General features: G+C 43.0%; 1 protein-coding gene across 6 annotated transcripts; it reads right to left on the minus strand.

The window, feature by feature from the left end:
- Nucleotides 1–987: 987 nt before the first annotated feature.
- Nucleotides 988–16812, minus strand: LOC111845442 (signal transducer and activator of transcription 4-like). Of its 6 annotated transcripts, none has more exons than XM_023814860.2 (23): nt 16685–16812; nt 16108–16236; nt 15072–15207; nt 11442–11540; nt 11084–11179; nt 10919–10997; nt 10612–10697; nt 10209–10360; nt 9965–10123; nt 9226–9318; nt 9021–9080; nt 8560–8580; nt 8191–8278; nt 6704–6745; nt 6369–6452; nt 6176–6274; nt 5319–5454; nt 4700–4752; nt 3992–4086; nt 2364–2500; nt 1809–2000; nt 1379–1424; nt 988–1283 (listed from the first exon to the last, which is right to left on the minus strand). In XM_023814860.2, exons 2-23 carry the CDS (start codon nt 16233–16235, stop codon nt 1151–1153), a joined length of 2214 nt encoding a protein of 737 aa, XP_023670628.2. In that variant the 5' UTR covers nt 16236; nt 16685–16812; the 3' UTR covers nt 988–1150. The 6 variants fall into 6 exon arrangements, with proteins under 6 accessions (XP_023670628.2, XP_023670629.2, XP_023670632.2 ...); XM_023814861.2 differs by having other exon boundaries at nt 11084–11176; nt 16685–16811; XM_023814864.2 differs by lacking the exons at nt 15072–15207; nt 16108–16236; nt 16685–16812 and adding an exon at nt 13262–15062 and having other exon boundaries at nt 11084–11176.
- Nucleotides 16813–17194: the final 382 nt, after the last annotated feature.

The raw sequence follows: 17194 nt of genomic DNA on the forward strand, positions 1-17194 counted from the left end.
CAGTCATCTAATTTGTTGGTCGAACTTTCTGGAAAATATAACTGAGGCAATACAGTCCCCTTACAATGTTCTTCATATAGTTATGGCAAGAAACCCAGAACCGTCCACGGACACTACAGTGGGAAAGCAAAACTGTTCAATAAGAAACAGTAGCAAGTTTTGGCAGTTTCAGCCGCCAACGTGGTGCTTAACCACAGAGCTGATTATATTCTTGGCCTTAAATACAGTGATAGGTTGCATAGTTAACTAAACACAATTGTTTTGGTTACATTGTGCAGCAGTAATTATTCTGCATTCTCTAAGGGTTACAAGGTCATACTTTCTATGGGTTACATTAGCAACTTCTGCTTCCATCTTCTTAGGGTGTTTTCACATATAGTCCTCTTTAAGGGAACCAAACTCAGACCTCTAGAAGTGGTCCCAAAAGTGGACCAACAGAAAGGGGGCTCAGTTCTCTTTCTGGTTTACTTAAGCTCAGATGGGGCCTCAGTCCTTTTTCTGTTCATACTATTATTTTTGCTTGTTTCCCGGAACTGTACCACGTGATCTGCCTACGGCAAAGCTAAAGGGTAAAAATTGTCGAAGCAAGCCAGGACCGCTTTGTGTTCATAACAAAGCCAGGACCGCTTTGTGTTCATAACGAAGCCAGGACCGCTTTGTGTTCATAACGAAGCCAGGACCGCTTTGTGTTCATAATGCACAAGGTAAACGAACCGGGACACGGACTAAAAGCATTGCAGACTGAGACTACCTCCTGATGTCGTCTCAGTTCTGTTCATTTCGAAGGGCTCTGAGTTCATTTGGCATGTTCACATATACGCAAAAATTGCTGACTAATTGATCTGAGTTCTCTTTAAAGGATGAAACGGACCAAGTGTGAAAACACCCTTAATATTCTAAAGATTACATTCTCTACGTGTTATTCAGTGCTGCATAATATTCCATAGTGCCCCATGAATTTTAAATCATTTCTGGACAGTTGTTAAATATTATTAAATGACTGATTACACATGTTTATTACTTCTTGATTATGGTATTAACTAACAATGGCACAAAGAGACATTTGATAAAAAGATTTCAATGTAAACATGATATACTGAGGAGGTGTGTTTTCAATTCTGAACTCTCCATTTGAAAAAGGCTGAGAGGATTAATTCCCAGTAAAGTCTGCAGCATCTTCCCAAGTTTCAGCATTCAAAAGGGCTCCAAGTTCTGCGAACGGGCTGCAGGGCGAGTTACACATCCAGGGGAATGCGTTGCCTGGGGCTGGAACAGCGTAAGGCCTGCAACAACAAGACCCACGAGCGATCAGGAAACGAAAACCAGGCCTGACAATGATCAGAAAGCAAAAGCAACAGCAGACGTGGCGGACACTCACTGCCATGTGGAGATAGGGACAAAGTGAATAGATATATATGGCAATGCTGCAGAACAAAAAAGAAACACAGAAGAGTTATGTTATTTCATCAAATAAGATGCTGGGTGGAATAATTATGGCGAGAAGTTTTCATTCATTTTCTATCCCACTTTGTCCTATAGAAGCTCACAGGGATATCATGGAAGCAACTGGCTCAAGCACAGTACCAACACGGTTTAGTAACTTTAGTTCACTTTGGCATAATTTTAGGCTGTGGGGGAAACACCACAATGACATGGGGAGGACATACTAACTCCATGCATGTAGAGCCATGGCAGGGAGTTGATCCCTGGTCTCCAGAAGTGCAAGTGCTAACCAGCAGGCCACACACCGGAGTAGCTTATCCCCATGAAAGTGCATTGAACTCTGTGAAGTGGCGAGCAGGTCTTGCCTTTTTTCTGTAGATGGATGTAATGGTTCCCAAAAGCTTCATCTCTGGGGATGTCTGGGTAGAGGAACTTCAGTGGGTTTTCAGGAATAGCCCCATCAGCGACCAGCTTGTAGTCATGGATGATGTCAGCAAAAGGTCGCATGCTTAGGATACTCTTAGTAAAAGGCTCAATTGAATTCAGTTTTGCTTCACCTGTGTAGGCCAAGAATTAAAAACAATTTCCCTGTTGGGATCAATCAAATAAACCTTATTTACTGTATATATAACACATAGGCTTACAATGAGTTCTTTATTGACCTCCCCGGGGAATTCCTGTTGCTGAGCAACATAACAAAACTAAATAACTACCAAAAAAGAATAACAAGAAAGTGTATAGAATTGTGCAGACGGGTCATGTGAGGTAGAAATGTGCTTGTAAACATGGCAGTTACATACTTTGGTGCAGAAGTAATTTTTTTTTGTTTCATTTGATGCTAAAGACCCACAGTTTCCCTTCCAGTTTGAGTTCAGTGGCTCTTCAGGCAGTTACTGTTTGGGCAGCCAATCAGCACTCACCATTCTGGCCTGGCTCCACCCATGTGAAGGTGATCCCACCCAGGTGGCTCTCGCTGAAGCGCAGCAGGAAGGTGCCTGGCTCCTTGTCCTTCAGCAGGGCCAACTCACGGTCCTTGCTCACAAATCCCATAATGCACCTGTCATTTTCAGCATGAAATTCCAGCTGAGATCAATTATCCTGATTTGAGGCTGGTGATTCAGTTGACTACAGCATAGCTCTCGCCACGTCTGAATAGCTAACATCAATATCGAGTAAGATGACAATAACCAATCAAGGACCCCTTTACTAGGCTTCATGCACCACACATTTGTTACCTTAAACATACAATCTGTCATTCTTATCAACCCCTATTAATAAACACAGTACCCTAGCAAAAGAAAATTAAATCCACAATTTAAATTGTGTTTAGGTTTGTGTAATGCTATGATTTTTTTTGTATTTGGTGTTTTTTACCTCTGCACAACCAGGTATTTTCAGCACACCTTGTTTGGCTAATTAACTAAGGAATGATTAATTTAACACAGTGTTTCCCGCCCTGTTCCTCGCGGACCCCCAGATGGTCCACTGGCCAGGCAGTCAAGATTTTTGCTCCCTACCAGCTCCCAGTAGGGAGCAAAAATGTCGACTGTCTGGGGTTCCCCAAGGACCGGGTTGGGAAACCCTAATTTAACAAACACATGGGATGGCTGGGGTGCCTCATGGAGAGGTTTGGGAGCCAAAAGCAGTGACCTGCAGCCTACCAACAAGATACAGTGGATATAAAAAGTGTACAAACCCCGGTTAAAATGCCAGGTTTTTGTGATGTAAAAAAAATGAGACCACGATAAATCATTTCAAAACTTTTCCCACCTTTAATGTGACCTACAGTATAACCTGTACAATTCAACTGAGAAACAAACAAACCTGTTAGGGGGGAAAAATATATATTAAAAAATGTACAATAAGCTGGTTGCATAAATGTGCACAGCCTTAAACTGATACAGTGGTACCTCAGTTCTCGAACTCATTAGAACTCAAATTTCTTAAAAGTTGAACCAACCAGTTCGAAAAAAAATTACCTAGAATGTGATCTGAATCTCATAAGTCGAACCGTGAACGCCAACCTAAGATAACTTGTACGCGCGAGGGAATGAGTCACGCGGCACGTCTCTCAGCGGAAACAAAGGGTAACGCTTCAGTCTCAGCCTCGCATTCGCTGTGATAGCATCATGCATTTTATATATTCTATATTTTCCCCCCTAACAGATTTGTTTGTTTTTCAGTTGAATTGTACAGGTTATAGGTAACATTAAAGGTGGATAAATGTTTGAAATGATTTATCATGGTTTCAGTTTTTACATCACAAAAACCTGGCATTTTAACAGGGGTGTGTATACTTTTTATATCCATTGTAAAGGTAACTATTCGGAGAACAGAAGTTATTTTTATTGCAATAACACTTAATTGTATACATTCTGAACAAATATACTGCCCAGATAAATGGCTTTAAATACAGTACTGCAGATTGGTCAACTTATTATAAAGCACATTTATTCTGAGGCATCAGATCTAATTGCATATTTCAGTCTCACATATGAAGGTACCACAATACAAACAGCTACTGACTGTACACATGTAGGAGTCTCACCCATCAATCCAAATGGCATGCAAGTATTTCTTAATGAGCTCCACGATGGAGTCCAGCCATTCCCAGAAGCTGAAGGACTTCCCAGGGAGGTTATCCTAGCAGAAACAGAGAGGGCAGGAGGACCAGAACAGAGCGTCTGCAAAACATCTACATAATGTCCCAGCTGCTGTCAAACTGTAACATTGATTCAACACTGCAGCCCAGCGATAGCAAGCAGCTGGATGTTCCTGCCATCCTGAGAACAACAGGAAACTGTCCATGGACTGAGTTTGGGAGGCTCCCAGAAAGTCAAAGAAAGGCCAGGTGTAAAAATAATAAAGTGATATGTTCTGTGAAATTGAACGTAATTATAATGAAAGCATAGGCTGTGTTATATTTTCAAGGTGCACAGGCATCATATTGAGAAATAGAATCAGTCCATCCATCCGTCTCTCCATCCATCCATTTTCTGTACCCGCTTGTCCTATGCAGGGTTGTGGGGGTCCAAAGCCTATCCTGAAAGCTATGGGTGCAAGGTACAGAATAACCCAGGATGGGACACCAACCCATCATAGGGAACAGACACATTCACACCTACGGACAATTTGGCAACTCCACCTTGGTATGTTTTTGAACTGTGGGGGGAAACTGGAGAACCTGAGGAAACCCAATGATGATACAAGGAGAGCAGGCAAAATGTGTTCTTGCACAGTGTTCTTGCACGCCTACCTTGTGGAACATGGACCAGGACACTTGGCAATCACCATGGAGGGCATGAGGGCCTGGGATGAATATTCAAGGAAGTTAGGAATGCACTTTCATGGCATACTTTACATAGTTCTGCTCTACAGTCCAGAAGGATGTTTTCAGGTGGGTTTTGGAGGGTTAATATAAAATGGAATACATGATTTGCCGGTAAGTAAAATCTGAATTAGCAGTAGCCAATCAGAGAGGTTTACTGGTTTCAGCTGGGACTTCTACTTTACTGAATATATGAAGGTTCCTGTTCACTGGTCAAGAAAGTAACCAAAAAAATTGAGAGAAGCATGGGAAACACAATTCAAACAAATCATGAACAAATTTCTATACATATATCATTTTGTCTTCAAGTCGGGCAGTTCATGTACAAAATAGTTTGCTTTGTTTTTAGCACCACCTTCTGGCCAATCTTTGTAATTCTGATAACAATGGAATAAAATAACTTGTGACACAGTATACACCAACATGATGAAATCGGAGTGTAGCACTCCATTTAAACACCTTACCTTCTGTAAAAAGTCAGCTTAGATTTAGAGATGAATCATTTTTTAGGAACGAGGAGAACAGGAAACATGTTAAATCTCTTTACCCAGAAGCTTGTCATGCAGCATATCCAGCTGCTCCACACTGAGGCTGCGGCCTGTGTTGGTGTTCAGCTGCCAGTTCAGGGCTTCAGATAGCTGGCACCAGCTGGCACATGGCGGGTCACTGAAGAACCCCAGCTTCTGGACAAGGATGGAGAGACAGTGGAGCCAAAACAGAGGTCGATGGAACGGGAGGAAAAGAGGAGCAGATATGACACCAACCAGAGGTGATGAACCTGCCCCCAAATAAAGGTTAGATAGTAGGATAGAAATGTATTAAGTCGAGGGGTCAGCTGGACACCAAGTTTCAGGGAGAATTACATTGAACAGATGATTTTATCAAAACATTTCTGAGAAAGCATGGTCAGGCTGCCTCTGGAGCTACCGAGGGTTAACAGGCGAATTCAAGGGCTAAACCATGACATCACTCTGCTAACCATGGAATTCAAACCAATAACCGTCTGATCACAGGTACAGTGTCCTAACCCACTGAGCCACATGTCACTTCCCACCAGCTAACTTAGAAGAAACCTTTTTAAAAAGGTGGAGGGTGTACCAATACTCCTAGAAATACAAGGTTAAGTAAAAATGACAGAATATTAAACAATTACAAGGGTGACTTCACTGGGATCTTGGCCTGTTTTAATCAGATGACTATACTAACTAAATCTTTCAGCAATTCTGTTCTTTGCCAGTCACTGTCACACTTTATCGGAAACAGGAACCCCAAATGCTACAATCTGAGCAGCCGGTAGCTCTGCTATGGGAATGTGTTTACTGTGCATGCAAGAAACTTGGAAGTATCATCATTCTATTACCCGGACAGAAAACAGAATCGTCTGGAAAATAAAGGAGAAGTTACCCTCTGCTCGTCTGTCAGCAGGTTGTACCACATGACCGAGGCCCAGCCACTGGGTAACTGGCAGCTGTTGGAGATCACCACCAAGGGCAAGGAGCAGGTCTATGGAGGAGTTTGATAATGCCGAGTTAAACCGGGTGCCGGATGAGCGCAAGGTAATGGGCAGGAAGGTGCTACCTTCTCCTTAGAGACTGACCTCCAGGTTGATGCTGAGGCCCTGCAGACAGAGCTGGGCCTCAAAGCTGAGGGTATGGAGCTCCTCGGTCACTGGGATGGAGCCCTAGGTAAATACGTGCACATGAAAACAGTCATGACTGAAACACTTGCCTATTATCAATTGGTGGGTGGAAGGGTTTCATATTTATTTAATTTGTGGGGGTGGGGGGGGGCGTGGCAAGGGTGCCTCTGCACCTGCCCCATTTGCCAAAACGTTCAAAATTGCCCCACGTTTGACTTTCTGAGTGCTGTTGTTGTTGTGTATTTGTAAGGTAGCATCAAATCAGACAACATGAAAGCTGTGCACCTTCTCACCTCAGCATTCCTGGCTCCGTGGGTACTGGGGTCTGTAAGTTGCTGCAGGAGACAGTGAGCAGTACGTCACTTCACACAGTGAGCAGTATGTGACTTCATACAGCAGGAGACAGTGAGCAGTATGTCACTTCACACAGTGAGCAGTATGTCACTTCACACAGCAGGAGACAGTGAGCAGTATGTCACTTCACACAGCAGGAGACAGTGAGCAGTATGTCACTTCACACAGTGAGCAGTATGTCACTTCATACAGCAGGAGACAGTGAACAGTATGTCACTTCACACAGTGAGCAGTATGTCACTTCATACAGCAGGAGACAGTGAACAGTATGTCACTTCACACAGCAGGAGACAGTGAGCAGTATGTCACTTCACACAGTGAGCAGTATGTCACTTCATACAGCAGGAGACAGTGAGCAGTATGTCACTTCACACAGCAGGAGACAGTGAGCAGTATGTCACTTCACACAGTGAGCAGTATGTGACTTCATACAGCAGGAGACAGTGAGCAGTATGTCACTTCACACAGTGAGCAGTATGTCACTTCACACAGCAGGAGACAGTGAGCAGTATGTCACTTCACACAGCAGGAGACAGTGAGCAGTATGTCACTTCACACAGTGAGCAGTATGTGACTTCATACAGCAGGAGACAGTGAGCAGTATGTCACTTCACACAGTGAGCAGTATGTCACTTCACACAGCAGGAGACAGTGAGCAGTATGTCACTTCACACAGCAGGAGACAGTGAGCAGTATGTCACTTCACACAGTGAGCAGTATGTCACTTCATACAGCAGGAGACAGTGAACAGTATGTCACTTCACACAGTGAGCAGTATGTCACTTCATACAGCAGGAGACAGTGAACAGTATGTCACTTCACACAGTGAGCAGTATGTCACTTCACACAGCAGGAGACAGTGAGCAGTATGTCACTTCACACAGTGAGCAGTATGTGACTTCATACAGCAGGAGACAGTGAGCAGTATGTCACTTCACACAGTGAGCAGTATGTCACTTCACACAGCAGGAGACAGTGAGCAGTATCTCACTTCACACAGTGAGCAGTATGTCACTTCATACAGCAGGAGACAGTGAGCAGTATGTCACTTCACACAGTGAGCAGTATGTCACTTCACACAGCAGGAGACAGTGAGCAGTATGTCACTTCACACAGCAGGAGACAGTGAGCAGTATGTCACTTCACACAGTGAGCAGTATGTCGCTTCATACAGCAGGAGACAGTGAGCAGTATGTCACTTCACACAGTGAGCAGTATGTCACTTCACACAGCAGGAGACAGTGAGCAGTATGTCACTTCACACAGCAGGAGACAGTGAGCAGTATGTCACTTCACACAGTGAGCAGTATGTCGCTTCATACAGCAGGAGACAGTGAGCAGTATGTCACTTCATACAGCAGGAGACAGTGAGCAGTATGTCACTTCACGCAGCAGGAGACAGTGAGCAGTATGTCACCCTGATTACCATGTGCCTGAAGTCCACGGCAAGGCAGCCATTCACAGGCTCCACATCCATCACCTTGGGTTTGTTTGTTATAACGAACCGCCGATTCCTGGGGGAACAGAGATATGTGCCGTGTGAACCTGGAACCAGCACACATTCTCCAAAGAGCTGCATGTGGCGTGTTTGCAAGAGAAAATTACTTTTCTCTGTTTCCAACTAATATCATAACAAATATCTCATGACAAAATCCAACAAAATTTGTTTCTTTGCTAGTACAATCAATATGTTTGATCTGTGTGTGAAAAAGAACTCAAGGAGACCCAAGTGTCCACAAATATATATATATATATATACACACACACACACACACACACACACATTCATACTCACAGCATATCTTCAGGGATGTCTCTAAAGAAAGTAAAAGAAAATTAAACATAAAGCATTAATTAACAGGAGAATCTAGTAACAGAACTGGTCATTAGGCTTCACAGCATTAAAATTAAGAACAAGATTAACTCTGGAATTCTATGCCCTGTACGTTTGCTATAAGAGACCATTATCAACCATTACCATTGCTTGTGGCGCAGGGATGTGTCATTTAAATGGGAACTGCACCTGCTCTATAGCACACTGAGGAAGGCAGCACAGCAAAATGTGTCCTTGTTGTGTGCAGACTAACGATAAAATCATATTGAAGCAAAGTGCCACCTCTTTTTGTTAAACTTATAAGAGATTTACAATACATTAGCAAATGTCCAGCCAGATCATTTTTGGCTTTTAAAATTAACTAGGGCATTTATAAGACAGGAATTATCACTGGTGAAATGTGTCCATTTTAATTAACTTACTTGTCAAACGTTGTTTTAACTTTTAGCTGATAGTCCACTTCTGGTAGCCTAAGCAGAAACCTAACCAGGGAGAAGTGACTGTCATATTGCTGCCATATGGGTCAAAACTCAAGATGAGCATTAGCATGAGTGTGACCTCTATGCAGACAGACGCTGGCTCTGAGCCCTGCTGCATGTCGCGGGCGAGCCGCGGCGGCCATCTCACCTGACCTTGGCGGCAAAGTGAACCCCAACCTTTATGACCAGAGGCTTCTGGGGCTGGGAGTGCATGCAGGGCTGATTCTCCACCACGAAGGAGCTGCAGAGGAGTGACACAGCATCTACACAGGTCACCTGGCCCGAATACCCTGCCATCGACAATGGGTGCTCCTGGAAACACTCCATTTAGATAATCATCCAAATTCTGCATTTCCTTATCTGTCTGTCTGTATATGCATACATGTATGTACAACTATGGAATAAACTGAGACCAGAGTAAAATTTTTGGTTTCACTCATTTCTCAATTCAAGGGTATGCATGCACCTATGTAGAATGTACTAATATTTCTTTGCAAACTCCAGCCTGGCTCTTCCCTGCTCATCACTGATGAAGGGTTTCTTCCTTGCTTTATGGGACTTCTGTCCTAGCAGTGCACTTTACACCTGCACTTAATGTTTCCCATTGTTTTTGAAGGTCACTTGAGGACATCCTCTGATTCACGAGTCACTGTCAGGTAAGTTTAATTTATGGCTATGCACCTGTGTAAAATATACATGTTTTGCAAACTCTCCTCTGCTTCTCATTGATGAAGGGCTTGTTCCTTGCTTTTTGGGAGCCTGATACAAACTGTCCTATCAGTGCACTTCACAGCACTTAATGTTCCCCATTGTTTTTGAAGGTCACATGATTTCATCTCCACAGCAGCCCGGTGAGGAGAGACCTCCGGTGGGTTTGCTGCCTTTACCTTTTGATGAGGCTGCAGATCAGCTGCTTGACCTGCTCGTCCAGCTGGGGTTTCTGATGAGGGATGGGGTCGTTCCCATAGGTCACTTTCTGGATCAGCTGCTCCAGTCTGTCCAGCTGCCGCTTGAGGAGAAACAGGCTCTGCAGCGTAAACGTGAACCTGGCGAGACAGAGGAATCCCTATGGGGCTTTGTGGTTACCCCCCGGTCCGGTTGCATGAACACGCAGCAGCGGTGAGGTAGTACCAGCACTGCAGTCGCTCCTCCCCGGTCAGCTGCGGCCCACCGAGGCAGGCGAGCTGCTGTCTGCGCTTCCAGGCCGCAAGCTCAGGGGCCAACTGGGAGGTCATCAGCGTCCCGATCTCCATGACGGCACTTGTCACCCTGGACATGATCTCCTGCAGCAGAGAGCGACATTAACAATCTGACTTGCGAGGCGGTGACTTCCTGTCCTGCCCATGCACTTCCTGAGAACCATGGCCTTGTACTGCATGGGACGTTATGGAAAACCGATGATTATTTCTTTAAGGGTTTTTTTGGCAGCTCGCTAATATACTTCCCCTTTATGTCGGCACGATGCAGGGAGGATGTGATATGTCACACCGAGAAGATGAGAACGTGCTGTGGTGTGACTGTGAGCGATACACACCTTTCTTTTCTCGTCGAGTACACTGAGCGCATATTGAAGCATATCGACTTCCCACTTCTCCACTCCTGCTTTACCTTGTTCTGCAACTGGAATTGCAGATGAAAAAGAAAAGGTTTGGGATAAATCTCTGCATTGGGCGTCATTGTGTAACACAGTAAAGTCCCATCTGTTTTAGACTGCTAAGGCATGCAATCAATCCATCTATTCCTTCTGTCAAAGCATGGGTGCTAGACTTTATGTCTATTTAAAAAAATGAAAACAGAGCAATACACATTCAGTGACCACTTTATCAGGTACGTATTCCCACCTCGAGACTTTATCATTTTATATCGATATTCAAAGTCTTCCTGCATGTTCTGCAGTTGCTTCACAACCTGATCGATCTCCTGTTGGAGATAAAAGGGAGAAGAGGAGCTAAGTTTAGAAAGGACAATAAAGATTGGCCAGGTAATTTGGGGGCGGGGCCTCTCACCTGTACTGCAGTACTGATGGCCACCACTTTGCAGTCTATGTCTTTCTGCCTTTCGGAGATGACCATGTTCTCGACGGGCTCCTCAGCTGGCACCTGCTGGGCAACACCACCCAAATGGTGACGTCTGCATTGCTCATTATTAATCCATAGCACGAGCTTCAAAGATCAGCTAGTCTGTAGGGGAGCATGCTGGGTAAGGATACAGGTTTGTAATCAATAGGCCTAAGTTCCTGGGCAGTCTTTACTGTTATAAATTTGAGAGTGAGTCCTTTTCAAAGATAAACAACCTGCTATGTGCATTATAAGATGCTGTGGATAAAAACATTAGCAAACAATGATAATACGATGAGGGCCCAACCTGCGGTGACATGTTAGCAGCGCAGAGGATCCGCCTCTCCTCTCTGAGGCAGCAGGTGATCATGTTGACCATATGCAATGGACTGGCCTGGAATTTCCCCTGAGGACAAGAGCTGAACAGTAACCAAGACCATTCCTGTCCCAGAACTGCAATGGTTTCACGCAGGACGACCAAACACGCGGGTTCCCGATGGCTTCGCCAACCTTACGGTCTTCAGTATCTTAGAGAACACAGTAGGCAAGGCCATGGCAACAAAAACCAACATTTAAAACATTTGGTTAGTGCATGGAACTTTTGAGATGGAGATTTGCGCATCATACACCTGTTTCTGGAGAAACAAACATTTGACAGTGGAGGACTGTGGAAGAATTAAGGAGAATGTTCATGACTGTAAATACACCTTTCACCCTCTGTGTTGTCCTTAAAATTTTAAGCCATTAACTGATGATGATGATGATGCCACTGACCTCAATTAAAGTTAATTAAGAATCGCCTTTAAGATAGTGGACTAAACTACAAGCATAATCATACACTGCAGATCAAATTGGAAGGTTAGACAAAAGTCTGAAAACCTCATGCAACATCAGGTTCCATAAAGACAATTGTATAGTGTGATTACACTGAAATGTAATTATCTCAAGTCAATCACATAGAATGCATGGAATGCATTATTATGTTCACCTGCTCACATTTAATTGAAATGCCTGTTTTATTAATCATTACTGCATTTATGGATCCTTCTTTACTGTGGGATGAACACCTTTGACAGGCTGTGGGGTAGTACTTCTAATAAAAGGCCTTTAAGCCTGTGAGAAAATGACAATGGCTCCATTACTTTTGCTAAACAATGAATGTTACATACATATACAGTGGTACCTTAGAACTTGAATTTAATCCGTTCAGAACTCCGGATCGAATCCTAAAAAGTTTGAGTTGTGATCGAATTTTCCCCATAAGAAATCATGGAAAACCAATAAATTGGTTCCCAGCCCCCCAAAAAATTACACCTAAATATGTTTTTTTTTAGCATTTAAACACAAAATTAACCGGATAAAACAAGAAGAGCATATACTGTACTAAACACATCTAAGCACATTTATCAAAACATTTACCTAGTAAGAAAATAAATGTATCCAAACAATGTGTAAAAGTTAAAAAAAAAAACAATGTGTCCTGCCCCGATCGTCCGCTCCTTCCGCGTGCCACACCCCCTCGTTAACCTCGTTGGCTGTTGTCATTAGTCCTCTGTATTTAGTCCGCGTTTCAGTTTGTTTCCCCAGTTCAGTCATTGTATTGTCCGCCTGCGTTTTGCCTGCCTTACCTGTAATTAAACCCCGTATTCCCCGATACCCTGACGTCTGCGCCTTTGTCTCCATTCAGTCCCGCTTCCCATGACAATATTATTATAATTAAATTTTATTATTTAATATTAATATTAAAATAATTAATAAGAAATCTTTATTTTTAAATGTAATTTATTATATAATAATAATTACTGTTACTGTCTATCATTGTCTAAATATTTTTACAGTCTAAATATTTGTATTCAGCTAGTGTAAACATGCACAATGCTATCACAGGGAATGAGAAGCTGAGACTGAAGCTTTACCCTTTGTTTTCGCTGAGAGATGTGCTGCGTGACTCATTTCCCCGCGCATACAAGTTATCTTAGGTCAGCGTTCACGGTTTGACTTCTGAGATTCAGATCGAGTTCTAGGTAGTTCTGGCTGGTTCGACTTTTAAGAAATTCGAGTTTTAATGACTTTGAGAACTGAGGTACCACTGTACACTATAAGGACAAAAGTGTTGGGACACCTGACCTTTACAATTTATGCTGTTCTCACGGTGTGTACCAATTACAGAGCAAGATTAGGCGACAACAGGGTTGCTACAGGAGACACACGGTCAGTATACCACTTACTTCCTTATTCAAACTGAAATCTCGCGAAAATACCGTGGGAATACCACCACTAGGGGGAGCCAAATACAAACAAGCACTCATGTGGATAGGCAGAATACACTTACAGTAACTTGACATCCTGCTCTAAATCCATAGGCATCAGTATGGAGTTGGTCTCCCCTTTGCAGCTGTAACAGCTGCCACTCTTCTGGAAAGGCTTTCCACAAGAGTTTGGAGTGTGTCTGTGGGAATTTTTGCCCATTCATACATTTTTGAGGTCAGGCACTGATGTTGGATGTGAAGGCCTGGCTCGCAATTTCCATTCTAGTTCATCCCAAAGGTGTTTGATGGGGTTGGAGTCATAGCTTTGTGCAGGCCAGTCAAGCACTGGGACACAGTCATGCTGGAATAGAAAAGGGCTTTTCTCAAACTGTTCCCATAAAGTTGGAAGCATAGAATTTGTCCAAAATGTCTTGGTTGTCAGGGTCAGCTCCCGGTTTCATTTTTGTATTTAAGTCCCTGATCCTGTTCTGTTCTTCCTGGAGTCATTGATGTTTGTTTGAAGCTTTATGCAGTGTTCTTTGTTACCTGCCTGCCCGCCCCTTGTTGTAATCAGTCTTTGTTTACCCCTGTTTACTTTTGACTGTTTCTTGTGTTTTTCTCTTTGTCAATAATCCCCATTTGTCCTCTAAGCCACCAGTGGGTTGACCACATCCTCTGTTCCTCGCCTGCACGATGCTGCGTCCTCACGCCCGAGCTGCCCTGTTTCATGACATTGGTATGCTGAAGCATTAAGAGTTCCCTTCACTGGAACTAAGGGTCCCAGCCCAAACCCTGAAACACAACCCCATACCATTATCCCTCCTCCACCAAACTTCACAGTTGGCACTATGCAGGCAAGCAGGTAACGTTCTTCTGGTATCCGCCAAACCCAGATTCGTCCATCGGACTGCCAGACAGAGAAACGTGATTCTTCACCCCACAGAACATGTTTCCACTGCTCTAGAGTCCAGTGATGGTGTGCTTTACACCACTGCATCTGACGCTTTGTATTGCATTTGGTAATGTGAGGCTTTGATGCAGCTGCTCGGCCATGGAAGCCCATTCCATGAAGCTCCCGGCGCACAGTTTGTGTGCTGCGGTAAATGCCAGAGGAACTCTGCTGTTATTGAGTCAACAGGGCATTAGTGACTTTTATTCACTATTAGCCGCAGCACTCGGCAAACCCGCTCTGTTACTTTACATCGTCTGGCCCTTGATGGCTAAGTTTCTGTTGTTCCTAAACACTTCCACTTTCCAATAATACTTACACCTGACTGTGGAATATCTAGCAGGGAAGACATTTCATGAAGTGACTTATGGGAAAGGTAGCATCCAAATGTGCCACAGAGCTCTTCAGAATGACCCGTTCTTTCATAAATGTTTGTAAACCTGACTGCATGGCTAGGTGCTTGATTTTATAAACCAAAGGGTCTGAATGAAACACCTGAATTCAATGATTAAGAGGTGTGTCCCAATACCTTTGTCCATATAGTGTAGGTGTCAGTGAGTCACACAACCAATTGCATCCACAGACCAGTTAATTCAAAGCATAAAACATCTCCTTGACCCTCGACATACAGAAATCTATACTTGGGGATAGAAGAACAGTGGTAAATTGTAGGAAATCTATCCACTGATCAGGGGGATTAGGAGACACCAAGCAGGTGCAGAGCCCTGAACAAGCCAACCTGCATCTGCTGCAGGATCCGCTTGAAGTTGTGTCTCTGTAAGAAGTCCTGCTCTTGAGAACAGAGCTGCTCCACCTGGGCCAGAAGGAAGCTGAGTAGGGTGGCTGCCACCGATTCCTGGGTCAAGGCTACATCCCTGAGGGAAGCAGAACAGTCCAGAGAGCACAGACATATCACTGATGGGGAGCACAGAGAGAGCACAGACATATCACTGATGGGGAGCACAGAGAGAGCACAGACATATCACTAATGGGGTTAATCCGCAAGTGAAGAGCACTGCTAGGGGACCCTACCACAAATGTGTGACCATATAAGTAACAATGGATAAAAGATCTAAGGGCTTTAATTCTTATTTTTTCACAATCATAGTGAGTATCAACTTCATTCACCATATACAGCCCGAGTACAAGGAATTTATTTTGGTGTAATTGGTGACATTAAAGTAAAATAAAGTAAATTGCAAATATAACATAACAAAGTAATAATTAAACACTAGTAAGCAAAATGGGACAAACCACCCAGACAAACCAGGTCAGAAAATATACTACAGATACAAATCATTAACTGACGGCAGAGGGATGAGAAGAAATATTACAGCTAGAGACATCAGTTTAAAAATAAATAAATAATTATCATTTAAAATTTCCAGGAAGGGATTCCCCTTTAGCGTTTTGCTTGAATCAGATGATAATGATGATAATTTTGTGAATAGGCAAAACATCTCTGCAGAACCCTGACAGAAGTTACAGGAATCTGCCGAGAAATCGGAGTTGACTGATTTGACGGTACACAACGCTTCAGGTACCAGACCTAGAAAACTGTTACTCTTTCTCTTTGGGACAACAGATTAAGGAAAACCACAATCACGATTACGTCTTTGCCTCTTTAATACATTTTACGTCATTAAACAACAACAGTACAGCCAGGTTTTAAACTTGGAAAGAGCTTTGATTGCCTTTGTTATTGAATTATGTAATTCCGTTTTTAAGAACGGGTTGTATCCATTATCATTATATATATACGAACCCAAACTTACCAGTCTTGTTCTTCAATCCAGGCAGCCAGCGCTTGGCGAATCTCCATAGGAAAGCTGTCATTATACAAGCTGCTGACCTGCTCTTGCCAGCTTCCTTGTAGCTGGTAGACCTGCTGCCACTGACTCATTCTGCACACGTTCATGTAGGACAATAACAAACAGAGAAATGGACAGAATAATATCAGAAACTTATTTTACGGAAATGTAGTAGGCTTAGACCTACGTTTTGCTTTTTTGTGTTATTCGGTACAATTCGTGTTTTTTTCGATGTATTTCATGTTTATCTAATTTATCTTAGCTGTAAAAATAATTGTAAATGCACTTTCCAAGTACAACGTACCATATTTTATAGACCCTGATTGTACTATGTGATCGACAGACCTGTAACCAGTAAATCATAATCCGAACATAACGAAAGTGTAATATGTTGAAAACGAAAAATTCTGGGTTATGTTTCTGTATCTGACATAAGATTAAAAGGATATACCTTATGTCAGTGTGATTCCACTATAAACACATACATCATACCTAACGCAATAAATAAAAACACTGATTTGATTATAAGTACAGTACTTACTTGATCGAGGTCCTTAACCGCTGGTAACAGGTAGCCTCTCTACTTCTACGCCTCCCTTCTTCTATCTTTCATCATTACGTGGGCAGTACGAGGCTCCGTGAGCAAACAAACACAAACACATCCGTCTTAAAAGAGGCAGCAGATGTAGAGACAAGTCAGCGATGTTTATATCACAAATGCTTATTATTATTGTTATTATTGTTGTTGTTGTTTTAATAACCCCAATTTAAGAATTCAGTTGCAAAGAAGCCGACATACAAGTCATAAGCGAATTTACTTGTTTATGTAAAGCTCTAGAAGAAATTAAGAGACTGTCTGTATTTTTTAAAAATCTGCATTTTTAAATCCGGTGGCCTGTACTACGAAGCGGGGTTACTGGCTTATCGGGGTAACTTGTTGGATTTAAGGTAGTCTGGGCAAAATGTAAGTGAGCGAATATGAAGTCCATTTAAACTGTGGTACCTTAAATCCGACAAGTTACCCCGATAAGCCAGTAACCCCGCTTCGTAG

Source organism: Paramormyrops kingsleyae, chromosome 16 (assembly GCF_048594095.1).
Source record: "Paramormyrops kingsleyae isolate MSU_618 chromosome 16, PKINGS_0.4, whole genome shotgun sequence".
NCBI classification, from domain to species: domain Eukaryota; kingdom Metazoa; phylum Chordata; class Actinopteri; order Osteoglossiformes; family Mormyridae; genus Paramormyrops; species Paramormyrops kingsleyae.

Bases quoted from the DNA above. Each gene is read 5' to 3' on its own strand.
- LOC111845442 (XM_023814860.2), bottom strand. From the start codon at position 16,235: ATGAGTCAGTGGCAGCAGGTCTACCAGCTACAAGGAAGCTGGCAAGAG. The intron at 15,208-16,107 runs GTAAGTTTGGGT...TGCTTCCCTCAG, and splicing joins TGGATTGAAGAACAAGACTG to GGATGTAGCCTTGACCCAGG. The intron at 4,753-5,318 runs GTAAAGAGATTT...TATTCATCCCAG, and splicing joins GCTGCATGACAAGCTTCTGG to GCCCTCATGCCCTCCATGGT.